The sequence below is a fragment of the Phragmites australis genome, chromosome 24 (genome assembly GCF_958298935.1).
Source record: "Phragmites australis chromosome 24, lpPhrAust1.1, whole genome shotgun sequence".
In the NCBI taxonomy this organism is placed as follows: domain Eukaryota; kingdom Viridiplantae; phylum Streptophyta; class Magnoliopsida; order Poales; family Poaceae; genus Phragmites; species Phragmites australis.
In genome coordinates, this window is record NC_084944.1 from 9782383 (window position 1) to 9810080 (window position 27698).

Genomic DNA, 27698 nt, shown 5'->3' on the forward strand with positions numbered 1-27698 from the left:
GTTCAGATCATATATATTCAATTACGTATCACGGGGCCATATTTCTTCAAATATATTAAAAAGAGGTATTTGTTGGTCTGACAAAATGTGAGAAACATATGAAGCGCAAACAATGTGCATACATAATACGGCCTATCGTATTCATATGTTTTTCAGTCCAACAAATACATCTTTTTAATAGATTTTTCTACCCCTCATGCTAACCCTTGATGGAGATTCCCATGTTAATGTGGGTGGGGTGGGGGAGGAAACATAGAACTTTCCACATTACAAATAAAACATATACACCTAATAATCTATATATGTCAAATAGATTAAATCTAGCATCCTAGCAACTTCCAATTAAAATAGCACTTCATGTCCAATATACTTACGTTCGAAATTTGGATTAAAAAACCAGAAAAAGAACTCCATCTATACAACAATTTCTGTTTCATTGAAAAAATGTTTAATTTAAAAATTTCTGGAAAATAATGGCCCTTTTCCAAGTACTTTTATATTAAAACGTACAACATGTATATATAATATAATAAATAAAATGTCATATATTTTGCAAAAAGATATATACTGACCCCTTCTTCAAGGTATAATTATATCAAGACTCCATGCCTAATACAATAAATGAAACTCTATACAAGTTCCTGAGACATTTTTGAACATAATTTCCATAGGTGGGAGGTGTAAGCATGGAAAGGTGTGAAGGGATCTCATACTAAACGAATGGAACTTTCCAACCTTCGAGAAAAGATCCCATTCTTCAGTATCACGATTGGGTCAACCATGTTATATTATAAGTTTTATAGTTTGACTGTGCCTAATACAATAAATAAACCTTTGGATTTTGAATACCAAAAAGATAATGAACCCACCCCTCTTCTACCAAGGCTAGCTCAGTGCCTAATACAATATGTAAATTGGAATATAAATTAATAAATAAATTTATAGCCTACCCAAATGCACGGGTCGACCCTAGTGATATTAGTACTTGAGATGCCTATAAACAACACCCGATCGGTCTTCAAATACACAATGTGATTAAAGGTAACCCAAAACTTTGAGGGGCAATTTTGGAACGGATGATGAATTTACTTGAAAATCTGTCTGTCATAGCTTTGAGTCAATCTATCTGGAATTGGAGAGAGGTAGAAGAGAATACGGATTGGAATGACAAGGGTTGAGCCGATCTGTCTGGAATTTACTTGAAAAGAATGACAAGGGTTGTAGCAATTGCGAACATAAAAAAATAAAAATTTGCTAATCATCGATCATTTGATTTATGTTATGTGTTATATCGTGCATTCTCCACGTACTAACCTAATCAAGGAATAGGATCACTGCTGAACAAGCCGGGGAATTCGAGGCGAACAGGATCACCGTTGAGATCGAGGGGGGTTCTTCCGTCGGCGTGGTCGCCGGCAGGGGGGTGTGGCATCATGCGGCATTTCCAATGGCTGCTGGCGATCTAGGCCGTGGTTGCTAAGGTCGAACGGGAATGGAGGACGGAGGAGGCAGATCGTCATCGTCTGGCCTATGATCATCTGGATAAAGCTTTCAAGGCTGGGGTATTTCGCACTGCAAAATTAGTGTCGACGTCGACAGACTTTGGGTCGCCTAGGGTGGCCACCGGTGATGCACCATCTACAGCCCACCTCGTGGACGCGGCCATGCATGCTGGGTGCACCATGATGGAGCTTGCCAGAAATGTTGATGATCTAGTTCCGGCCATCGTGGATGTTCGACCAGGGGCTTCGCTAAATCCTTGGGTCGATCCACTGCCCAAGCCTCGACGCACCCCGCCGTGTACTCTCGGTGACTTTTTGCTAGAGCTTTTGGTCCAGCGGGGAGGTCCGGCTGACAAACCTGCATCAGCGGCGCTTGTTCCAGGTTTCACGCATGTTCGAAATTCGAAAAGCGAAATTGGACTGGCATTGGTTGATGGGTCAGTTTCTGTCTGGGCCCGTCGCTTTCCTGATTTGGCTCGCCTGAAATCTCGCATGTGATGGCTGCCTTCTAAAAAACATAATTCTTCTTCCCTGCAGATCTCGCCGAGCGGCAAGCGTTCGTACGCAACGGTGGTTCGATTGGGCATGGGTGGTGGTTCACGTGGCTTCGGAGGTGATGGCGGCGGCAAGGGCTCTGGCCATGGGAATGGGGGCTTCAATCCTTGTTTCCCCAGGGCCAGATCCCAATTTTGACATGCTCATAGGGGAGGTCAGGATCATGTGCCTGGCCGCTGGGGTCATGGTCTTGGTGGTGGCCGCGCCTCAAGAGGTGGTTGAGGTACAGGTGGTGGTCGTAGCACAGGTGGTGGCCGAGGCTACAGAGGAGATGGCCGTGGAAACTCTAACGTGCTGTTGCCGCCAGTTCAAGACCAAGCAGATGCCGCGGCAGCAGCTGCCGCGGGTGCTTTTGCGCGGTAGGGTGCAACTCGAGAGGATAATAACATGAAACGTCCAACAGATGTGGCCGAAGGTAGTGGGCTTAACAAGGGCACAGTCGCAGGGAAGAAGTCGAAGGGGGTTCTGTGTTTCTGCATTTGTGATGATGAGCATCTAACCCTTACTTGCCCTCTGTTACATGCTCCAAAACCGGCTGCTATGTTCTGCGGTTTCGCAGGTGATCATCTTGGCTTCTTTCAGATACCTATAGATGGTGCTTCAGCAAGCAAAATTCCAAAGAGAGAAAGTGCAACAGCCTTGATCCGCATCAAAGAGGGTGTTGTACCGGTTGACCTCATAAAATCTAAGTTGGCTTGCCTTATTTCGGTTAAATGGTAGTGGATAATACAAGATCATGGAGATGGGTTTATCATCTAGTTTCCGTGTAAAGTGGAGATGCAACGGATGGTTTGCATAAAGGAGGTGAGGACTGGACATGGTGAGGAGGTGATGACCTTCCAAGAATGGGAGGAGAAGATCGAACCAAGACAGTACCTCCAGAAAGTGTGGGTGAATGTGTATGGTGTCCCTCACGAAATTCGATCTTTCTTGCCACTCTGGGCAGTTGGAACTATTCTCAGAAATATGTGAAGGTGGATATGAAGTACACAAAGAAAATGGGTGTGGTTCGCATCCTTGTTGTTGTCCTAGATGTTAATGGTATCTCGGATGCCACCGATATTGTGGTGCATGATGCTGTCTATGAGATTTTTTTTTCAAGGTTGACAAGATCTTACATGACGGGAAATGGGAAGATCACAATGTTGATGGTAATGAAGATGAGGACCAATAGCAGGAGGAGGATGAAAATATGGAGGATAGAGATAGCAAGAAGCCGAATAATGAAATAGGAGGGGATAAGGCTAACTCCTCTGATAGCACCAATATGGAAGTTGCTATGCAGGAAGATATTTTAAAAACTGGGCAGGCCTCGAAAGATGACGAGCCAGTCAGAGCAATGGCTGGAAATATAATGGATAAGGTCGTCGATAACTTATTGTATGAGCTAGCTGACAGGATAATTGCTGAAGATAACAATATGACTGAAGATGGAATGAACCAGATGGAATCATGTCACTCAGAGCTTCCCTCTAGTATGGATATTAATTTGCAGGGTAGGGGTGACTTGCCTTTGGAGCCCTTTGGTTCTGAAACTGCGTTGAACGGTGGGGCCAACATTTCTTTGATCGAGCTGGACTCGGTTGGACTGGATGGCTCCATGGGGTTGGACTCGATTGGGTTGCTGCTCTGGCCTGAGTTGATTGCTGAGAAAGGGGCTGAGTCCAAAATGATTGAAATGGTGGATCCGAGGTTAGCTCCGGTCCTTGCCATGGCATCGGTGGACAAGGATGATGTGCTGGACCGGGCGTTGGAGGTCCAAGCTATGTGCAGGAGTGTACCATGAGATGAGGCTACTGATGATCATGGTGGTGGTGTGGTCATCAGTATGGCTATGGAAGTGGCCGATGCCGCACATGGAGCGCATGATAGTCCGAATCCTGATGATCTAGTGCCCCTTGAGTTTTTGATGTCAGAGTTTCCTGTGCTACCAAAGATGCCCGATGACGAGTGCGATGAGCTGGTCGGGGCCACGAGTGGCATGGTTGCGAATCGTGCACAGCGTGCCAGATGCTACTGTTGATTCCATTGTTTTGTTTCCTAAGGATGTGGATGGGGCAGTGCAGGCCGGTGGCCGACTTCGTGGGCTTGGCGGCTCCTCCGCCTGGAGGCCATCCAGTGCTCAACGGTGAGGGCATGAATGCTTCGGGTGGTTGTCTCGTATCCTATGAGGAGGTGAAGAAAATGGCACATGATGTGCCTGATCTCAGCAAACTTCCTCGGTGGACACTGCAAACCCTTTGCAAGAAGAATGGAGTTAAAGCCAATATGACTAACAAGGCAATGGCAACTACACTGTAGGACCTTCCCCTCATTGATGGATTGAAGGAAGTCCTTGCTATGGCTAGGAAAGGGCTAAATGATGGAGCTACAACACGCACAGAAGAAGTGTCTATCTTCACCATCCTGGATGATAACAAGGGTGGAGGACGATCAGCAATAGAGTTGTTGGTGATGAAAGTACCATGGCCAAAGCTAAGCGAATAGCGGCAAAGCATAATCTGGAGGAAGGTACGCATAATTCTTCATTCCTTTTGTTGTGTTTGCCAAGTATTTCCTCTAATGTTAAGAACCTGGGAGTTACCATGGGTAGATATGATAGAACTATCAATCAATCGGTAATTTCTATTAAAAAAATAGAAATTAATAGATTATTTGTTTTCGCTAAAACATGTAGTTCTAAGGTTACCAAGAGATATAAGGTTCTATCACCACCCTCACATAATCTTGAGGATGATGATTATATGGATGAAGTGGAAGCAACTCTTAGTCACTGCCATGATTTATCTGAGGCTCTCGATGGTGAAGGTTTAGATCAATTATATTGCGATCTAACTGTGGTGACTCGAAAGAAAAAGTCCAGCATTAGTAATAGTAAGGGGAAGGTTGATCGCCTCCTCAAGAATCCAAACACTCCATCCAAAGTTGTTCTATAATGAAAGGGATTTCTTGGAATAGCAGAGGTCTTGGAGACTTGGCTAAGTATAATTATATATGAAACGTTGCTAAAGAATAACACCTTGATTTTCTTGCAATCATGGAATCAGGTAGAAGTAATTTTTCTAATTCTACTCTTATTCATCTATGTGGAGGCATAGATTATCTGTGGCACACTATGCCTCCAAGGGGTAGATCAGGTGGAATGATTATGGGGGTCAATATATCTAGTTTTGATATCGGTTCCATTGTTGAGGGAGATTATTACTCAAAATTCCTCTTAAACAACAAAGATGATGGATTCACTTGGGCATTATACGCGGTCTATGGACCAGCCCAAGATGAATCTAAAGCTAAATTTCTTACGGAGATGGCTCATGTGTGTAGTTTGGAGTCTAACCCAATGATTATAGGGGGGATTTCAATGTTATGAGACGTTCTGAGGATAGAATAATGATAATTTTGATCCTAGATGGCCCCGAGTATTCAATGCAATCATCGATACATTGGATCTTCGGGAAATCAAAATGATTGGGAGACAGTATACTTGGGCGAATGATTTAGTCCCACCAACCTTTGAAAAGTTGGATCATGTGCTAATGAGTACGGAGTGGGAATTGAAATATCCCAAGGTCATGGCTAAGGCACTTGATAGGTCCCGATCTGATCACACTCCATTATTACTCAATGCGGGGGTTGCCTTCCATCATGGTAAACAACCACTCTTTAAATCCGAATTGGGATGGTTGATCCGTGATGGATTTCATGAAATGGTAACAAATATTTGGCAATCGGAGCAGTGAGGTAATAATTCTATTGAAAGATGGCAAAACAAAATCAGAACGCTACGAGAATATTTGAGAGGTTGGGCTAAACATACCTCAGGTATACTCAAAAAGGAGAAGAAACAGATTACAATGAAAATTGATGAGCTTGATAAGAAGGCGGAGCATAATCCTTTAATGCCTAATGAGATAGCTTTCAAACATTATCTTAATGAAAGATTAGCTCACATTCTTAGATAAGAAGAGCTCAAATGGTATCAACGAGCCAAGGTCCAAGAGCTACTAGATGGAGATGATAATACTAAATATTTCCAATTAGTAGCTGGTGGGAAACATAGGAAGAAGAGAATTTATAAATTGGAACAAGAGAAGGGTGTTATTATTGGAGATGCCAACCTCAAGAAATATATCACAAAGTATTATAAGGGTTTGTTTGGCAAACCTGAACATAATAATGTTGCAATGGATGAGTCAATAAGACATGATACTCCTCAAGTTTCCGATAGCGAAATTGAGTTACTCACGGCACCTTTCAAGGATGATGAGATAAGAAAGGAAATCTTCCAAATGGAGCATAATAATGATCTTGGCTCTGATGGTTTCCCGGCTGAATTTTATCAAGTCTTTTGGGAAGTCATTAAAAACAATCTTTTGGATATGTTCAAAGATTTTCAGCTTGAATTTCGGTGTGATTACGCTTCTTCCTAAGAAAAGTACTGCTTTGAAAATACAAGAGTATCATCCTATATGCCTCCTTAATGTTAGCTTTAAAATATTTACCAAAGTTGTCACTAATCGTATAAATAATGTGGCTATAAAAATAATTCATCCTACGCAAACAGCCTTCATGACTGGTCGTAATATAATGGAAGGGGTCATAATACTCCATGAGACCATCCATGAAATGCATAGGAAAAAGCAAAATGGGGTGATTCTTAAGATCGATTTCGAGTAGGCATATGATAAAGTCAAATGGTCATTTCTCCAACAGACTCTGAGAATGAAAGTATTTTCAGCACAATGGTGCAACTAGATCCAAAATATTGTGTCTGGGGGACATGTTGGAATTAAGGTCAACGATGAAGTTGCACCTTATTTTCAAACCCAGAAAGAACTTAGACAGGGTGATCCCCTCTCGCCTATTCTCTTCAATATTGTGTCTGATATGCTTGCAATACTAATAGCAAGAGCAAAAGAGGATGGACAGATTGATGGAGTTGTCCCACACCTTGTGGATGATGGGTTATCAATATTGCAATATGCAAATGATACTATCATCTTCATGGACCATGATCTCGAAAAGGCTAAAAATATGAAGCTTATACTTTGTGTGTTTGAACAACTCTCGGGTTTGAAGATAAACTTTCATAAAAGTGAACTCTTCTGTTATGGTGACGCTAAAGAATTGGAGGACCAATATGCACAATTATTTGGCTGTCATATTGGGGAGTTACCCTTTTGATACCTCAGTATTCCAATGATACATAGAAAACTAAGGAATACGGATTGGAGAGAGGTAGAAGAGAGGTTTAAAAAGAAATTAAGTAGTTGGAAGGGTAAACTTATGTCTGTAGGGGGCAGATTAGTGCTCATCAACTCAGTCTTAAGTTGTCTTTCTATATTCATGATATCATTCTTTGAGATTCCCCAGGGTGTGTTTAAAAGATTGGACTATTTTCGATCTATATTCTTTTGGCAAGGGGATAACCATAGGAAGAAATATAGACTTGCTAGATGGGATATTCTATGCCAACCAAAAGACCAGGGAGGACTCGGCATTGTTGATCTCTCGGTTATGAATATATGCCTCCTTAGCAAGTGGCCTTATCGGCTACTTAATGAGGATGGGGTTTGGCAAAGAATGCTTTGAAACAAATATCTATGCGGTAAAATGCTTACTCGGGTGGAAGGGAAATCAGGTGATTCTCATTTTTTGTTAGGACTCATGAAAGTTAAAAATGACTTCCTCAAATGGGGTTCCTTCCATGTTCAAAATGGCTGCTAGACTAGGTTCTAGAATGATAGATGGTTAGGCGTCGATTCTCTCAGTGTGCAATATCTGACATTGTATAATGTGGTTCAAAGGAGACAAGCCACAGTGGCCGATGTTATGCAATCATTACCTTTAAACCTCTCCTTCCGCAGACCATTTGTGGGGGATAAATTAATTGCTTAGCAACATATGGTGTCAAAAATTGCTTCTGTTCAATTATGTAATGAACATGACATTTTTAGGTGGAATTTGCATGCACATGGAATATTCTTAGTTCAATCCATGTATAAGCAAATGATATCACAACCTACCATTAGCAATGCCAAAGGTCTGTGGAAACTCAAGATCCCCCTTAAAATTAAGGTTTTCTTGTGGTACGTAGGTAGAGGTGCTCTTTTGATCAAGTATAATCTAATCAAACAAAATTGGGATGGAAACCAAAAGTGTTGTTATTGCAATCAGAATGAAACCATTAATCACCTTTCTTTCAATGCTATCTTGCTAGAACTTGTTGGCAAATAATCTCTATTGCCTTAGGTATTAAAAAACCTAGCAGTATGTGTCACATTATGGGAAGTTGGCTAAGATAAAAGGGAGCGAGAACTAAGAATGAGATATTAGTTGGGGTGGCGGCCATCTTTTGGTCAATATGGCTCTGTCGAAATGATATAATATTCAATCAAGCTCTTGGCCATGTTTCGGATAAACTGGCCAAATGTTGCACTCATCTCGCCTTGGGGACCTCGAGGTGGGAGATGTCCTCATCACCTGCTAGTAGATGGATGTTGTTTTCCTATCAAAAAAGGAACAAATACAAATATCTTCATCCATTAATAACTTAAAGGAGATGAGACAATAGTACAAGACATACCTACCACAAACTGAATGAGAAAGGCCTTTGTCGTGCTGTGCTTCTCGGTCCCTAGAAAAGCCCTGAACGGGGCTACATCGTCCATCGTTCAATGACAGAGAAGCGGGCTAGCATCTCATCGCGCCAGCCCACACCCACATTTCTAGTCCCAATAGCAGCACTTGCGCAAGGCAAGCCCATCAAGAGCGAGACGTCCTTGAGCATGAGCGCCATCTCGCCACACAAGAGGTGGAACGTGCGCATCTCAGAACGCTACCTGTCGACCAGGGCTGTGAGGAGACCCTATCATAGCTGAACTATGCTACCACCTCCGAGGCCCCCACCAACGCATCCACCTCCACCAACCAACACAGCGGAAGTAGGCCAACAGCACGTAACCTGCAAACATAATACATTTAGCGATGAATACCAATAAAATCCATATGAAACATTAAATTCAAATTGGACAAACCTCAGGATCCAGCGCTCGTCAATCCTCATGAGCTCATCTGGCACACAAGGTCGTAGTACCGAGAGCTCCTCAGTCTGCAGCGTGATGCGGTACGAACTGTGCCTAACATCAAGCTGAGGGTCAAGCAGCTCCAGCTGTGCCATACCTACATGTTCACAAGTTATTTACATTCTTATATGCAAAACAAACATAGAGTAAGAAGTGTTGAACAGTCTAGACCTGGTCTCAACTGGTCTAGACTGGTCCTTATCTGTGGGAACTGAGAAAGTAAATGTCTAAGATATAGCATGACATAATAGATTATTCAAATCGTACACAAATATGTGAACAAATCACAACCTAACACATTACAACCTCACACATAGTGACAGTCTCAGTGCTAAAATAGTAAAGTACAATGTTATGTATATGAATATTCATCACACCACAAACTACATAAGTAATCGATCTCAATGAGCCAACGAAACTAACGATTAACGACAACGAGGACGTTTCCCATCTACACCAAACCCAGAAGGACCTACTTCTATGGGGTTCACACTTGGGACACAAACGGTGTATTTTTTGTAAGTGTGTCCTATTCTGTTGCAGTTGATGTAGCATTTCACACGATGCCAAGTTTCTGCTTCATCCATGCCACTACAGAGCTTAGTAGTCATGCGTCATCCCTTCTTTTGCTTCATCTTGTTGGGATCAGGGATGAACAAATAATCAGACCTATGTTCCTTTATGAAAGAACCATAAATCCCAAAACCATAGACCACATGGTTCCAGGTGTCGAACAGAGCTTCCTTCTTGAAGTAGTTGGAGACGGACCTCCAGGTCCTCATCCCCATCACAGCATACATGACAATCACATGGGAACATGGCTTCTGCAATAGCATCAGCTTGTAGCAGGTGCAAACACACCTGTCAACAAAGATGGTACACTCATAGATAACTCTCTCATGTTTGCCTCCCACCTCCTTCTTTTGTCCCTGCATAGAATTTCATATTTATGCTGTGCAGTTTCCATGATCTTCACCTAGTGCATCTTTGCCTTATCCGTCTTCTCTTCCGTGTACTTGATCATCTTCATCTCATAAATCAGAAAAGCATCATTTAGTGTCGTGTGCGCCACTACATAACGGTCCCTGAAATACTTGTAGATCCCTTGAAGTATGAACTCTACAATCCCCTTCAGCGGCAACCCTCTCAAACTTTTCATCACCTAGTTGTAAACCTCTGCTAAATTTATAGTCGTAGTGTTGTACCTAGCTCCATTTGTGTCATAGAGAATAGGCCACTTCTCCTTCGACTCATTTTCAATACACTCACTAAATGACCCGCTAGATGACTCATTTCTTCGCGTGATGCCAGCTTCATTGTCCATTGGTAGAGACTCAAGAGGTACTAGTTCGTCTTCCGGTCCTCTCACGACCCTCCTTGCACGCTCATGTGTTTACTTATTCGTCAGCTCATCCAGTGTCTTCCAAAGAGCATCAAACTTCCGTTGTTGGTTCTAACCGCACAGCCTCTTAAACATGTTCATGAGGCTCTTGTTCTTGAATTGACAGAAGAAGTTTGCACCAAAATACCTCATGCACCACCTACTCTGTAGATCTGACTACATAGGTCCAATCAAGTCATCGGCCATTCCATTTTGTAGATCCAGAATTGCCGCAAGCATCACATCATGCTGGTCATGTATAAGACACACATTTGGCCGAGCATCAATAATTATCATCCTCACACAGTACAAGAACCAATACCAACTGGTGGTATTCACACTCTCCACAAATGCAAAGGCCAACAGTAGAACTTGGTTGTTCCCATCAACCCCAACAGCAATCAGGTCTATCCCATGTACATGCCGGTGAGGAAAGTGTTGTCGATGCACAAGATATGTCGACAATGCTTGAAAGCTTCAATATATGCTCCTAATGTAAGGAAATATTGTTTCAGGACATACTTGCCAAATTTGGACAACAATGTGTACTTGTCAATGTCGTAATACATCACTGGATTCTTTCGAGCAATGGTCTGCAGTAAGTGTGAAAGATTGTCATATGACACTTTATAGATCCCGAACCTCATTTGAATTGCCTTCCTTTTCACCCTCTAAGTCTTGTTGTAGCTGATAGTATACTTGTACTTCTCCTCAATTTGTCAGATTATGGAGTTTGTTCGTAGTTCAGATTGTTCACAAAGACTGAGGTGATGTTCCTATGGCTGGACTCAAGTTCATCCATCGTGCAAATGTGGTCGACCACAATTGACACCTCCCAATACTCAACACACTTCCCCTTGAAGTCATACACCCATCACGAGCAACCTTCCTTTACGCACTTAACATCATAATCCTTCTTGCTTGACTTGACAACATAAAACTGTCATCGAAGCGATGTCATCCATTGAGTCACAGCATCCTTCATGGTCTGATTGGTAGGGTACCTATCATTCTGGGTGACCTCATTCTGTGTATACTCTCAGGCCATCTGATTCCCTTCATTGACCACAAGATTGTTAAAGTTAGGATAGTTCTAGTCCGCAGGAACAAGAGCATCGTCCTCATCATCCAAGATGTCATACTCAGGAGATTCGTCAGCCTCAAGATCATCCCGCTCCATCTGTTTAATTAAAGAAGGGATTTGTTCCCCCTCGTCTGCCTCATCTATCGGTTCAGTCGGATAATCCAATGAATGTGCACCATACGGATTGACATCCTCATCATACTATTCCTCATCACCCTCCTTCGCATACCTCCCACCCTCCATCTCCCCAACTGCCTCCTTATTCTTCCATTGCACAAGCAATATAGGAGGTCAATCTCTTCACACAACATCTTGCAGGTACCTTCTCCATGCTTGATCTTTATTGAGCGAGTACACCTCCCAGTATACATCATCTCTCACTCGGTTGTCCATAATGCTAATAGTCAGCTCTTGAACCCTAGGGTCTATTTTGAAATCCCGCATCAATCAGGCATACAAGTGTTCGACACTATTGTTCATAGGTCTGGAGATACTCTTATCCATTGACTGAAATTCGAACAATACTACCCCTTCGATCATATACTATTTTACTATCCCCATAAAAAAATCTAAACTGCCACATATCTATCATATCTGTTAACCATCAACAAAAACCCTAACATTATTACGACAGAACAGAAATAATTATATAAAACTACATCTACAATGAAAAATTCATTACAAACGTAATCCAACATGTAATCTATACTGCAATAAAATATTTCCGAGTCACTACATCAAACGTCTCTAGATCCTACACCTACCACGTTAGCTATGACTATACTATGTCTAAATCCTACATCAAATACCTAACATATGTCTAAATGCTATATCTAATTGCTAAAATATACATATAAGTAGGATCTAATTACTAAACTATATCTAACCCTGATTTTAAAACAAGATATACATTTTAACCTACATCTAGTGACTATCCTACTAGGTTTATAAAAAGACTCCTACATCAAACATCTAACTTATACCAAAATCTAGCACTAGTGGCTATCCTACCGAGTTTATAAAAAAAATCATAAAAAATATATCTCTTTTTTTCCGGTAGAGCTTCACCGCAAAATATCCCCTCCCCTCCCCTCCCCTCCCCCCCCCCCCCCCCCTCTCCTCTCCTCTCCTCCCTCCCTCCCTCCCTCCTAGCTCAGCTAGAATCAAATAGCACGCTGACATCGGCAAGACTCGCAATCGAGTTATATACTAAAAGATCTTATCCACTGAACAAACGAGATCTTTTGAATAGCCCCGCCTAGTGTCACAGCACACTAAAATCTCACCAAGTGAATTAGCGAGACGTTGCTGTAACCAGTTATTTAATAAAATGATCATCGGGGCCTACAAGATCTCACCCGTTATTATTACTTATTGAACAAGCAACGGTACATATACCTGTTATTTTTAAACAGGAATGTATTTTTAAAAATATTAAAGAAAAAATATAAAAAAAATTCGAATCCCAGCTCGGTTGCTTGTGTTTGGGCCCAGCCTTGTTGTCCCGTGGGCCGCCATGTCACCCTACCCTAGTTGGAACTGGAAGGGAACAGGTCAGGTGCGGCCAATTACGCGCGCTTCCCACGCGCCTCTTCTTCCTTTCGCGCGCTCAGCGGCGGCGCAACGCAAGACCCGGCAGTCCCGCAGCTCCTCCTCCCAAGGCACCCCAGGCCGCCGCCGCAGCAGCTGCAGCTGCCAACTCTCCATCCAATCGAAGCCGGTGAGAACGGGATCCCCTACCTCGCTATTCCTCTACTGTTTCTCCCTACTCGCCTTCTGTTTTCTTTTCCTTCTTTTTTTGTCCGTTGCTAACGCTGACAGAGCGCGTTTGATTTCGTTTCATTTGCCGGATCCGCTCACCAGCCATGGCGGCGCCGCCCTGCGACGCTCCCCTCACCGCCGCCAACAACATCCAGGTGCGCCGCTTGCTCCCTCCGTTTACATATGCCTGCAAAAATTGTAACTGCTTCGTGCCCCTCGATCCCTAGCCATTTCTTGCTTTGTTCTTGCAGCCATTCTTTGTCCTCCACAAGGCGGCCACCGCTTCCTCAGCGCCGTCTTCCCGCGCTCGGCGCCGGATTGATGCCTCACAATCATCCTCCCCCAATGCCAAATCGGCAAAGAGATCCCGTGATGTGGAAGCTGAGGATGAGGAGGACGAGGAGCTGTATGAGCAGCTCCGCCTCGAGGCCTTCCACCGAACTTGGTCCAAGATCCAGTCCACCATCGATGTATGCCCCTCGCCCCCTACAATTATTCTCACTTGGTTTGATTCTACTTCCCACAACCATTCTCATCTAGGGATTCTTTTGTTTGGATTACTGTGGATTGCCACCAGGAGGTCCTCAGGGGCATCAACCTCAAGCTTTTCGATGAGGTGCTGCAGTGGGTGCAGGAATCCTTCTCTGCAGTCCGCGCAATTGCGGAACCCTGCCACGATGAAGTCCAGCAGCCGCACCCTCTCCTCACTGATGTGATCTGCAGAAGGATCCCAACGGCGTTCGTTCTCACTAGTGGGCACTCATTGTCTAATGTCCAACAAATAATTGTTTCTACTACTGAAGAATTGCCTGATTGATGGATTTTGGTTTTTCACTTTTGCAGAGAATGCAGAATTTGTTGATGACGTCACGACATTTCGGGATCTCGCGGAGCATTTGGAGTCCAATGGATGTCACCTGGCCAAGCTGTCTGCAGCTGAATTGTCGGCGAAACATGGAGTCGGTGGTTGCTTTAGGAATCTGTTGAGGCAGCTACTTTCAGATGTTCCAGATGTGAGTGACATGACTTGGGCTTGCATCTGTTGAGGCATAGTATTAGTCCTGACTAGAGTGTTTATACATTCTAACTTCATGTTTCCTGTTGCTGCTTTTCTCATTACAAAAGGTAGCTGATGTATCTGCGTTGGCATCTTGGTATTGCGGCACTGAGAACCATGACCAGCCTATCATTATCGTAATTGATGATTTGGAGCAATGTTCTGGTGATGTCCTGGGAGAGCTTGTGATGATGCTGAGGTAACTTATGTCCCATAGCATCTATGCAGTTTGTTCGATCTTGCAGGCATGTGGTTCAGCCTTCCATGCTGACCCAAGCATCAATAAGTACAAACTTTGAAACAATTGTTGTTATAACCAAGGACTACGTACTTGTTTGAATGTTTTAACTCACGCGCTTGCCCCATTCCAACTGCTTTAGATTTCACATTTGTTTTTATCTGGGATAGCATAGAGGCATTTTATTATAGTTCTCACCTGTCTTTTGATGTGGTTCATGCTCTGTGGAACTCACCTGGCCTAGTTTAGCTCCTTGTTAATTATGTACATAATAAGTAGTCACTTTTTAAGTCTATGATTACTCAAAGTTAAATACTTTGGATGTATACTCTTGATTTGAGCACTTCCATAGGATATTTGCAGCTTAATCCATGGTCTCCCTATTGCAGTGAATGGGTAATTAAGATCCCAATCTTTTTTGTAATGGCGATAGCAACCACCCTTGATGCACCAAGGAAACTGCTCTCATCAGAAGCTCTTCAACGACTAGAGCCCTGCAAACTCACCTTGGGGTCTCCCTCTGATAGAATGAATGCACTTGTTGAGGCCATCCTTGTTAAACCTTGCGCTGGATTCTGCATCAGTCATGAAGTTGCGGTGTTCCTCAGAAATTATTTTTTTAGGCATGATGGGACAATAACTTCTTTTATTAGTGCTCTCAAGGTTAATGCTGAATCTTACACTATTATTCCCTTTTTCATGTTACCAGTATTGTTGTTTATGTTTTCTCCATATGCCATGGGAACTAGGACTTAATCAAACTTCAGCTTGCATGCAGTAAGCACTTCTCCATGGAACCTCTGAGCTTTATGTGCATGGGAATGCTTGAAGCAGATTGCAAGGTTGCCACTATTTCCTATTCTGAAGATATACAACCTTAGCTATTTATATGTTGTTGTTAGTAATTATAGTCTGGCTTTTAGTTTCTCATATATTTATTGTTTAACTACAAATTTCTTTATTGGCGTTTTTGTTTTCTGACTTCACTATGCATATCTAACTTATGTTTGATTTACTACCCCATAGGAATTTTGGCGTGATAAGTTTGAAACACTCCCTCAAGTGATGCGGAAATACGCTTTTGGTCTTCCCTCATGTACAAGGTATAACACTTGACAGTACATTTTTCCATCAGTATTGCACTTTAATACCTTTTTTTAAAATACATTGCAGTGGAAAGAACGCAAGCAATTTTAGCAACAATTTGGTAGAAGGATTGTCTGAGCTGCTGAAATTGCAAAAGGATTGGAGTTCTGTTCTCTTGGTAAGTTTTTGCTGTGCTCCTAATTTTTTGTACCTTTATGTCAAATATGTCAGTTATTGCAAGTTGACACGCAATAACTAGCACCATGCCAAGGATATACAATAGCTAATAAAACTTTGCCGTTGCAATGTGGTTTCCTGATGATCAAACTATAACATAAAAAAAAACATTTGTGTCTTTTGAAACTTACCTACACAATACATCTGGGACTTATTTTTATGAGTAAATTTCGCAAAACTACAGATATTTTGATAAAATTATCGCAAAACTACATATTTAAGCAATAGTTTCACAAAACTACAGATTTAGTACCAATTTTATTGCAAAACTACATATCTTTGGCAAAATATCGCAAAACTACATAATTAAGTAATAATTTCACAAAACTATAGATTTAGTACCGATTTTATCGTAAAACTACAGATTCTAGAGGAGTTGTTCCCAGCCCTGTTACTATGATGACAGGCCTGCTTGTAGTCTCACAACAGCTACTAGCTCATGAAATAGACCATCCAGGAACTCATGAAACTACATATACTTTGGCAAAATTATTGCAAATCGCAAAATTACAGATTTAAGCAACAGTTTCACAAAACTACAAATTTAGCGCAATTTTATCGTAAAATTATAGATTATATCGTATACCTAACGAATGGGCCCCACTTGTAGTCATATGAACTCCCAAACAATCTGCGAATTTTTTCATTTGTATTTCTACTTGAATCAGAGAAAAAAAGTTTCATGAGCTGGCAGCTGCTGTGAGACCGCAAGTGGGGTCCAGTCATCATGGTAATGGGGTTGGGAATAGCTCCTCTAGAATCTGTAGTTTTGCGATAAAATTGGTCTAAATTTGTAGTTTTGTGAAATTGTTGCTTAAATCTGTAGTTGTGCGATAATTTTACCAAAGTATCTATAGTTTTGCGATGAAATTGACACTAAATTTGTAGTTTCGTGAAACTATTTCTTAAATCTGTAGTTTTGCGACAATTTTGTCAAAGTATGTGTAGTTTTGTGAAATTTACTCTATTTTTATTTACACAGAGTAAAATGTAATCTGATCTAAAGCACCTTTTCTTGCCATGAATATACTAGCAACAGACTACTAATTTATGTAACTCATATAATATTATGTAGTGCTTGTATGAAGCTGGAAGACATGACAAAGTGCAACTTTTAGATATTTTCTGCGAGGCGGTCAACTCTAATCTTCAAACTCAAAGTGCATCAAATGGCGACCTGTTCATCTCTAAAGAGACTAGTGAGAACTTATCAGGAGTAAAGCTAGGATCTGATAAAGGATACATAGCTCAAGCCATGAATACAATAAGGTAAGATGATAGAAGTTGGTTTCAGGTTTTGAATGCCCAAAGCATCTGCTTTTATTTATTATAGCTCAAGATCACCTAAGTCAAAAAAAAATACCATTATTAGAGCTTGAGATCACCTAAGAGAATTAAAGCATTGTTTATTGTTATGCCGTGAATGACATTTCAAGTACTAATGAAGCAAATGTGATTGTAATTTCTTTTTGTATAAGTCACATAGTAGAACTGAGTGGTTTTGTAATTTGTATAAACTGATATAGGCAATACATTCTGCCATAAGGTTTATCTGCTTTTGAAATTCTGTCTTCAGGTAGGAGCATAAGAATGATTGAAATGTGTTCTTCTGGATCAGGTACCTGCCAATGGAAACATTATTACGTGTTCTTGAAGTCTGGAGCATCCATTTAAAGGGAATGAGTGAGGTATGCTCACTGCTGTCTTCTGAAAAACAATTCAGCATGCATCCTAATTCCTAAATTGAACTATGTGCACTTATAGTCCAAATAGAGCTTCTTGAATTCTTTTTTAATAGTTTTATTCCCTTCCATATAGCATGCTGTTTTTTTGAAAATACATATGACATCCAACTATCTTAATGGGTCAGAAATTTGAAGTCATTTTGCTTCATATGCTGTTTTCTTTTTCTCTCTACTGAACCATGAGACTTGACTGTTATAGGTTTTCAGTTTGAAATAATGAGTTTTCTATTGCTGGTTGTGTCTGTATTTCTTCTGGAAAAGGAGCTATTATTTTGGTTCTTTGATGTTCGAATGATAGTTTATTTAATATTTTTTTGTTGAATTAATTTCTAACACTCCTCATCAGAGGACCTTCTTTGACCAAATGGATAATTCATTCCTCAGTTTAAAATTGAGAAACAAGATGAGAACTTATGGTAGAGGTCAAACATAATAGCTGCAATTTGTGTATAGACTGTACAGTTGTGCTAGTTCTCAATGTGCTCATTCCATCACCAGATCAGTGACAAAGTGAAGGAGCTTCAGTCAACTACAATCAGTGCAGATAGTGTGAGGACCACACAAAAAAAGTGGACTAGGTAAGTCCCTTCTCATGTAAAATTCGATTGATCAAGTAATTAGTAAGAATATCAAACAAAAATATTTGCTGATTATACTTTATAATGGCCAAGCAAGAATAGTAATACTGAATCAGAATTAGTATGGTAAAATCATTGGATAATCTGGTAATCTGTCTGCCTAATTTAAGTATATCCTTGTATTACAGTATTTCTGTAGCAACATGAGGTTGAGTACCCTAGGTACTTGAAACTCTAATATATTATTTTCAGTTCTGATTACCTGAAACTGTCTCTCCACCATTTTTTGTGTTGTGTCAGGAGATCAACCTGCAGTATTGGAAATGGCACTGTACCATTGAATGATAAAGCTGTCGTGCTATTGCATGATGTTACTAGGTAAAAGTTATTGCAAGATTATATTAACTCGGTACAATTTTAATCCTGTTTATCTAGATTAGATCTAGTTGTTCATATAACCTTTAAGATAAGAAATTTGATATCAATTTGATCATGTACTGAGCAAACATGTTTATCATTTTTACTGGAATTTTTTTTTAATAATGTTCATCACTTCAAAGTTTTCTCAGCATCTAATTTCTAGAAATTCAAACAGGAAATATTTGGTGCCTGTTGAGTGTTTACCTTTTCATGAGCTCATCTGCTTCAAAAATGTTGGCATTCTCCAATCTGTAAGTTTTCGCTTCTAACTTACTAATGGAATTAAATCTAGTCGTGTGTTGAAAAGAAAACTGGTATTATAACTAGTTACTAGTAACATTTAGTTATATAATAGTGGCAAACCTATAAAATAACAATATCCTGATTTCTTACATTGCATCTCAATCCAGGCGCTGATTGGAAATCCAAGGAGAATGGTTCAGCTTGATCTGCTGAAGTCACAAAGCCATCTAAAATGCTCTTGCTGCAGTAGAAGTGGAACTGCTGTATCAGGCTCCTTGCATGACACGTCAATTATGTAAGTCCATGTATTCCTTAAACTAACATTTGACTGATATCTGATTAATTGTTATTCTTCTAATATAAACACTACTGCTCCATGATCAAAGAGAAACAATGAAAAACATTTGGCTGAATAAACTTCCACCGTCGTATAATTCCAATGGAATATCGACGCTTTCTGTTTTATCAAAAAATATTGTTATGGGCCTGATTGCCAGGTGGATAGGAGACTAGGGAACTTTTAATTTGTTCGATTCTTGTTGGTCTCTCCAAAAATACTAGTCTTACGTATAGCGGAGGGCTCAAGTATAACTAGATGGCACACAAGAAAATAAAGTAGGCATATTTATCCTTAACTAACCCTAACTAAATAGACACTTTCCTAAAGCCTACTTAGAAAGGTCCACGAGCTATCATTTCAGCTTCAAGTGAGTCCCTCCGGTTGGATCGTATAATGTTGATGGATTTCATGCCTTGCCAGATCATATTCATACCATGGCATGATATGTGGCACCATATCCTGAAATGGTATTCCACAACTTTTTCATTGACATGGTATGACATGCCCCCAAATTTTGCTGATGTGCTTTCTACGTCAGTCCTTATGGGATTTAGTGGAGACTGCAGATGGCCTTGCAGGCAGCCTCACTGAGTATATTGAGTTTGGAGGATCCTATGGCATTGAAAGAAAAGGGATCCGGTTGATTTTTTTAAGAAACAATGGAGATTAGTGTTTAAACATACTCATAGTGGGATGAATTGTATAGGTCCTGCTGATGGGAATCCCTTTTTCTATGCAGGTGCAATCTAGCCCAAGAATATGGTGATGTAATTAACGTTCATGATTGGTACATAACTTTTGAAGGAATTGTCAACAGCACAAATTCAAAAGTCAAACGGAAATCTTATAGTTCTCCCTCAAAAAAGAAATCAAAATCCACACTTCCGGAGGGTGAAGCTATGATCCAGTATCCTTCAACTAAAAGTTAGTTCATGAATATATTTTTACCAGTGCTTCTAGGCTGCTCTAAAAAAGTGAAAAACACCAATTCTAAAGCACGATAGATCCTGATGTTGAATAATCCATTACTCCACTACTACTAATACTGCTTTCAGAATTGTGCAATTAGTTTGTAGGAGAGCATAGAAGCACTGATACTTGCCCTGAAAGTATAGGTTCATCATTCTTTATAAACAATTATGAGTTGATGTAATCCTTGACATGATGTTTTCCAGAGCAAGGTTTTGCAGAGCTGTTACTGAGATGCAAATCACTGGCCTTCTTCGAATGCCAAGCAAGAGAAGGCCTGACCTTGTGCAGAGAATCGCATTTGGTCCTTAGATGATTCTTTGATGACATGCTATACAATGGAAGAATTCGCTACACACGAATATTGGAATGATCGAAGCTCAGCAAGCTAGATTACCTAGAAACTTGTGACGCCTTTTCACTCTTAGATGGTTGTGTTGTTGATTGCATCAGCAGGGTCATGATAGTTTCTTGTAAATTAAGCAGCTGTGGAAGGTTCAACCATTTGTATGGATACATTGTAACGAATAAAGTGCCTTTAGACCCTTCGCAAGCGAGGAACGAAATGGAGCAGCAGCCACTTGGGACTTGCAGTTTCAGATATTTGCGCTAAAGGCTAAGCAATGCCTTTTTAATCTTTCTTGTAGAGCAGTATTTAACATGTACCATTCGCTTTGTTGCCTGTTGAGCTGACTTCAACTCAATGCAGTTCTAGTCAATAATGTGTCTAGTGTATGTATTCGTAGATCCTGAACAGTCTCGAGAGCAGAAATATAACACTGAATCTTTTCAAGTTTCGATATGAGCAGTATTGGTGCTTCCATTGTCTATCTTCGTCTTTTCCCCCTTGAGAGGACTACTATGTCCAATTATTGTGCAAATTATGGCTAGGTTTAGATTCCTTTATCATTTCAGCTAATGAAGCACCTCATGTTCATGAGCAAAATTGTCGATAGGAAAATTGCTTCTGTGATGGCTTCCGAATTTTATAACCAATCGCTGCTCTGTTCATTTCGAACTTCTTCAACACCAAATAGCTGAAATTTCCTGGTACTATTCGACTGAATATTAATGAAACTTCGGTTCGGTCACAATTTAGAAAAGTAAAACCTCTTACATAAAACGGAAAAGACAAGAATATTACAGCCAGAGTGAAGTAACTCAGAGGCATTGGAGTAAGCCATTTACGAGGATTATATATGACCAAATATTAACGTTTTCCTATAGATCTAATGTATCCACGGTATACGTAGCTTATGTTCGAGTAGGGAGGAGCAGGAGATTACAAGTAAGACATTTCTTCACATATATATCATATTTTTTTACAATTCTAGTGTACCCTATCAGATGTACAGCAACGCCCGGATAGTACACCTAGTTTTACTTAGAAAAGTACACACATTACACAGTGCCGCAGTAACTATCAAAACCTGGAGAGAAAAGAATACATGGCCTACAAGATACTACTAATGTGACAGACCATTATATAGTACCTTTACATGTGCACAACGTTCAATGTTGAAAAATAGTAAAATAAAGGGCGATCCAATTCTTCATAATCCTATTTTAGTTTTGTTTTCAGACGATAGCTCATCTAACGGCTCACAGCTTTTATTCAATCTTAGAACCTGACACCACCCGTCTGACGTAGCTTCTTCAATCAACATCGCCCAACGCTGGCTCGCTCCCCTGCTTCCTACCTGTCGACGTATCAGGAACCGGGGGTCCCTGAGTCCCGAGGCCAGGCCAGCCGTCCGCCACGTGTCACCATCCCGCGAGGTCCCCCTGTGAGGTGAGGAAAGTCTAAGTTCCGGGAGAAGGTGCTCGGGGCCACAATCCCTGGTCCCCGAGCACCCCAGTTCCCCGATGACCCGCAAAGGCTAAGTTCCGGGAAAGAGTGCTCGGGGACTGCGCGCAGCAGTTCCCGAGCACACGGTTCCCCGAGAGTCAGTGTGAAAGTGCTCGGGAGAGAGTGCTCGGGGCTGCACGTGGCAGCCCCCGGGCTCTTGGTTCCCCGAAAGATCTGTGCAAAAATGCTCGGGATAGAGTGCTCGGGGTTGCACGTGGCAGCCCTCGGGCTCTCGGTTCCCCGAAGGTTCGTACAAGAGTGCTCGGGGAGGTAAACAGTACCCCCGAGCACCCGGTGCCCCGAGGACAAGGATAAGCATTCTCGGGAGAGAGTGCTCGGGGAGGTGAACAGTACCCCCGAGCGCTCGGTGCCCTGACGACCCGGAAAGGCCCCCGAGGGGCCCGCCGATGAGGTGCCAATCAGTCAGAGGCCTGAGGCCGCATTTAATGAGCGTGCGCGGCCTGACATTCCCAACTGCTCCCGCTGCAGCGTCAGTTCCTGCCACATTTTGGCAGAGAGGCGTGGGGCTATTAATTGCACGGGTCCCGTCCCGTATCATCCGGTGTGTCTCGGGATAACATCGCCAGGATCAAGGCATTCCGCCTGCCGCCCTGCCGTGGCAGAGGAACAAGACAGGGCGTGCACGCCGGGTAGCTCTATGGCTGCCCGGTAGGCCCTCTCAACGGCGCCCGTTGCCAGGGTATTTATGGTGACAAGTGACCGGGCGTGCGCCGCGTTTTCCACCTCCACGGTCACTTCGCCCAGAGAAAATGATGACGCCTTTCCCAGTCATGGCGTCTTGGAACTTGTGCCCCCTCCTTCCCGTTCGGGGCATGTCGCGGCCGACGAGTGCATAAAAGAGTCGGCACAGAAGAGAACAAGCAATCGAAAAAAGCCCAACGAATCAACCGCCCCCCGATCAACCAAAGAATAGACCGAAAGAGAATCCGACCAAAGATACATCCGAGACGTCCAAGATGCCGCAAGCATCGAGCACAGAAGCACCAAGAACCAAACCGTAGTTCCAGCCCCAAGAACAAGGAGCCTCAAGCTCCTAGTTAGACACAATATTCTTGTAACCAGCAACATCCTTGAGGGACTTCCTCAGGGCAGTTATTACATCCATACAGGAGTAGGGTATTACACCCCCGTGCGGCCCGAACCTGTCTAATTTTCCGGTGCATTTACTTCTGTCTGCACTAGGTCATCTCCCCCACCACCAGCCGTTGCATTCACTCTCATTTATTTCTCTGACGAACTTATTCAGGATCATCCCCCTGGCCGAATATCTAAAAAGGGGTCTCTCGGGATCCCTGCAACAGGAGTTAATCCTCCGACAGCTGGCGCGCCAGGTAGGGGGGAACATCCCTAAATCTGTTTGTTTGTTTTCTTCCACAGGAAAAAATGGCCGGTGGACACCGCCTCCAGCATTCCGGCTCCACTTCCAGTGAGGAAATGCAGCCCCTCGCACTGGAGGTCCTAGCCGCTGCTGCATCCCAGCAACAGCCGCAATCTGCGCGTGCGGCTTTCCCCTCCCAAGGGGACCAAGGCGCTGGGCCCAGCAGGGCCGCCGTCGGTGCACCTTCTGACCCCCATCAGGTGGTCGAAACTCCGGCCGCCAGGTCCGCCTCTGGACAGCGCCGGGTGCCGCTTCGGCGTAGACTCGCTTTCAGCGAGGCCGGCCCGGGGAGCGCACTGCTTGCGCCGCACGCTCTCCTCAGGCATCCGCCTGTCCAGGCGACTCCAAAAACCCCGGAGGGTCGCTGGATCCAAGAAGTCGCTGCCCTGGTCGGTACTGCTCGCCGCCAGGTACTGGCCGGCAATTCTCGCGCCACCACCCAGCGTGGCGCCACCCGGACCGGCCCATCGACGGGCAACATTCGCACGGGCCGGGGGGCCTCCAGGCAGAGCGCCACCCCCCTGGCCGCGTCCGAAGCCCAGGACCTCCGCTTGCGTCTCAACGAGCGGAGGGGCCACGAAGATGCGCGCGTCACTCTCGAGCGCCAGCGGGAGACCCAGCAGGAGGCCAAGGCTGAGGACCAAGCTTCCTCTTTTCCGGCCCGCGATCGCCAGGATTCCCCGGCTCGCCGGCGTTCTCCGCCAAGGAGCGCCGCCCGCGCCACGGGGTACGGCACCGGCTGCCGTGCCTTCTCTAGTGAACTCCGACGGGTCAAATGGCCCTCCAAGTTCCGCCCTGAGCTGCCCGAGAAGTACGACGGGTCCATCGACCCCGTCGAGTTCCTCCAAATATACACTATGGCTGTCCAAGCAGCCGGAGGCAGTGAAAAGGTGATGGCAAATTATTTCCATGTTGCCTTGAGGGGTTCTGCCCGTTCTTGGCTCATGAACTTACCCCCAGGATCTATTAGCTCCTGGGATGACCTCTGCCACCAGTTTGTGGCTAATTTTCAGGGCACATTCACGCGCCCCGGTTTGGAGTGCGACCTCCACGTCGTCAAGCAACAGGAGGGGGAGACGCTGCGGTGCTTTATTCAGCGCTTCAACCAGGTCCGCAACACCATCCCGCGGATAGCCCCCCACGCTGTCATCGTCGCCTTCCGGCAGGGCGTCCGCGACGAGCGGATGCTCGAAAAGCTAGGTACGCACGAAATCGAAACCACTGCGGAGCTCTTCGCACTGGCTGACAAGTGCGCCAAGGCGGCAGAGGCCTGGGCGTGGCATGCTCCGCGCCCCACCGCCGACCAGCCAAGTTCTTCCCGTTCTGACAGGCGGGAAAAAAAGAAGAGAAGAAAGCGCGAAGCCGCTCCTGTCGAACCAGCCCAGGGCCCCGCCCATAGGCCGGTCCAAGAGCCCGACCGCCGGCAAGAACGCCGGGCGGCCACGAGGGCCCCGGCCAGGGCCCCTCCTCGGGCCCCGGCTCCCGCGAGGGCCCCGGCACCTGCGAGGGCACCAGCTCCCGCAAGAGCCCCGGCTCCCGCCCGGGCTCCTGCTCCAGCGAGGGCCCCCGCTCCCGCGGGGCCCGAGCCAGGCAAATGGTGCCCCATCCACCAGACCAGATGGCACGATCTCACGAAGTGTCGTACGGTCAAAGGTCTCGTCGAGCAGCGCCAACGGGAGCGCGATGAGTCCCGCGGGGGAGGCGACGCTGAGGCCACCCCCGGCAACACCGAGCTCGGCTTCCAGGAACCCGAGCACACCGTCGCCTTCATCGACGGAGGCGCTTACACGCCTTCCTCGCGGCGTGGCATCAAGACCATGCGGCGCGAGGTGTGCTCGGCAACCCCGAGCGAAGAGGCCGCCAGGCCCCTGAAGTGGTCGGATGCTCCGATCACGTTCAATATAACCGACCACCCCACCAGTACTGCAGCCGTGGGGCGACTCCCTCTGGTGGTGTCCCCCACCATCTGCAATGTCAAGGTCGGCAGAGTGCTGATCGACGGGGGTGCAGGCCTCAACCTCCTCTCCAAGGAGGCTTTCGAGAAGCTGCAGGTGTCCTCCAGGCGCCTAAAGCTGTCACTTCCATTCTGCGGAGTGACGCCCGGGCACTCCCTGCCCCTCGGGCAGGTCGAGCTGCCCGTAACCTTCGGGAGTCGGGACAACTTCCGCACGAAGAACGTCCTCTTCGACGACGCAGAGCTCCCTCTCCCCTACAACTCCATTCTCGGGCGTCCGGCGCTCGCCAAATTCATGATGGCCGCGCATTATGCATATCTCACGGTTAAGATGCCGGGCCCAGCAGGCCCCATCTCCGTGACGGCCGACTCCGGCGGCGCCGTTTCCTGCGTCGAGCAGTCGTACATGGCTTTGGTCTCAGCCCAGGCCGAAGTCGAAGGCTGCACAGGGGGCCCGGGACCCTCTTCATCCAAACCCCGACTCGCCGTCGACGCCTCTGTTCCTACGAAGGAGGTTGTGGTGGGCGAAGGCGCTTCCCAGGTCGTCCAAATCGGCGATGACCTGGGTAGCAAATAGAAAAGCGCGCTCGTCACCTTCCTCCGGGCTAACGCCGACGTGTTTGCATGGCAACCGTCCGACATGCCCGGGATCCCTAGGGAGGTGATTGAGCACCACTTGGCTGTGCGCCCGGACGCACGCCCGGTGAAACAGAAAGTCCAGAGGCAGGCGCCCGAGCGCCAGGAGTTCATCCGGGAGCAGGTCAGCAAGCTCCTCGACGCCGGATTTATCCGAGAGATCCTCCACCCCGACTGGCTGGCAAATCCAGTTATCGTCCCGAAGGCCAATGGCAAGCTCCGCATGTGTGTGGACTACACCGACCTAAATAAGGCTTGTTCTAAAGATCCTTTTCCCTTGCCCCGCATAGATCAAATTGTAGATGCAACCGCGGGATGTGATCTTTTATGTTTTTTAGATGCAAACTCTGGGTATCACCAGATTCGCATGGCCGTAGAGGACGAAGAAAAAACTGCTTTTACCACCCCGGTGGGGACTTACTGTTATATGTCTATGCCTTTTGGTTTGCGCAATGCTGGGTCTTCTTTCCAGCGCGCCATTCGCATTACCCTTGATTCGCAGGTTGGCCGCAACGTCGAGGCCTACATCGACGATCTCGTGGTTAAGTCCCAAAATCGCGCCACCCTGCTCGACGACCTTGCCGAGACTTTCAACAGTCTCCGCACTACCCGCCTCAAGCTCAACCCCGAGAAGTGTGTCTTCGGGGTTCCTGCGGGCAAGCTCCTCGGTTTCTTGGTTTCCAGCCGAGGAATCGAGGCCAATCCAGAGAAGATCCGGGCCATCGAGCAGATGCGACCCCCGACTCGACTCAAGGAGGTTCAGCGTCTCGCCGGCTGCATGACGGCCCTCGGGCGCTTCATCTCTAAACTTGGAGAGCGGGGGCTCCCCCTCTTCAAACTCCTGAAGAAGACCGGTCATTTCGACTGGACGCCGGAGGCTGAGCAAGCCTTCCGCGATTTGAAAAAGTACCTCACCTCACCGCCCGTGCTGGTGGCTCCCTCCAAAGGTGAGCCACTACTACTCTACGTATCGGCCACTCCTCAGGTCGTAAGCATGGTGCTGGTGGTGGAGCGCGACGAGTGCGCAGGGCCAGGTGCTAGGTCCCAGCTCCCGGCCGCCCCCGGGCACTCCCCTGTCCTCGCGGCTCCCCCCGAGCAGGGGGTCAAGCCCAAGCACTTGGCTCCTCCTGACCAGGGAGTAGAGCCCGAGCACCCGGTCAGCCCCGACCACGCCGCCGAGCCTGGGGGCTGTGATAGCCCCTCCGGTGAGGCTGCGGTCCGGGCCCGCCGGGTCCAGCGACCGGTGTACTTCGTCAGTGAAGTCCTCAGGGAGGCCAAAGCAAGGTACCCCCAGGCTCAGAAGCTGCTCTACGCCATGCTCATCGCCTCACGAAAGTTGCGCCACTACTTTCAAGCGCACAAGGTCTCGGTGGTTACCACGTATCCACTGGGACCCATCCTCCGGAACCGAGAAGGCACCGGGCGAGTTGTCAAGTGGGCGGTGGAGCTGGCGGAATTCGACCTGCACTTTGTCAATCGCCAGGCGATCAAAAGCCAGGCGCTCTCCGACTTCATGGTAGAGTGGACACCCGTCCCCGAGGTCGTCCCAGAAGAGATTTCTGCGTATCCCGGGCACGAC

The 27698-nt window shown here is 45.2% G+C and overlaps 1 protein-coding gene across 1 annotated transcript; it reads left to right on the plus strand.

The window, feature by feature from the left end:
* Positions 1-13174: 13174 nt before the first annotated feature.
* LOC133906913 (origin of replication complex subunit 3) lies at positions 13175-21081 on the plus strand. Its single transcript, XM_062348874.1, has 18 exons — positions 13175-13327; positions 13471-13523; positions 13620-13838; positions 13946-14120; positions 14212-14381; positions 14494-14624; positions 15053-15326; positions 15431-15505; positions 15690-15766; positions 15837-15927; positions 17062-17255; positions 17605-17674; positions 18230-18309; positions 18610-18687; positions 18905-18980; positions 19140-19267; positions 20052-20219; positions 20488-21081. Exons 2-18 carry the CDS (start codon positions 13473-13475, stop codon positions 20591-20593), a joined length of 2163 nt encoding a protein of 720 aa, XP_062204858.1. The 5' UTR covers positions 13175-13327; positions 13471-13472; the 3' UTR covers positions 20594-21081.
* Positions 21082-27698: the final 6617 nt, after the last annotated feature.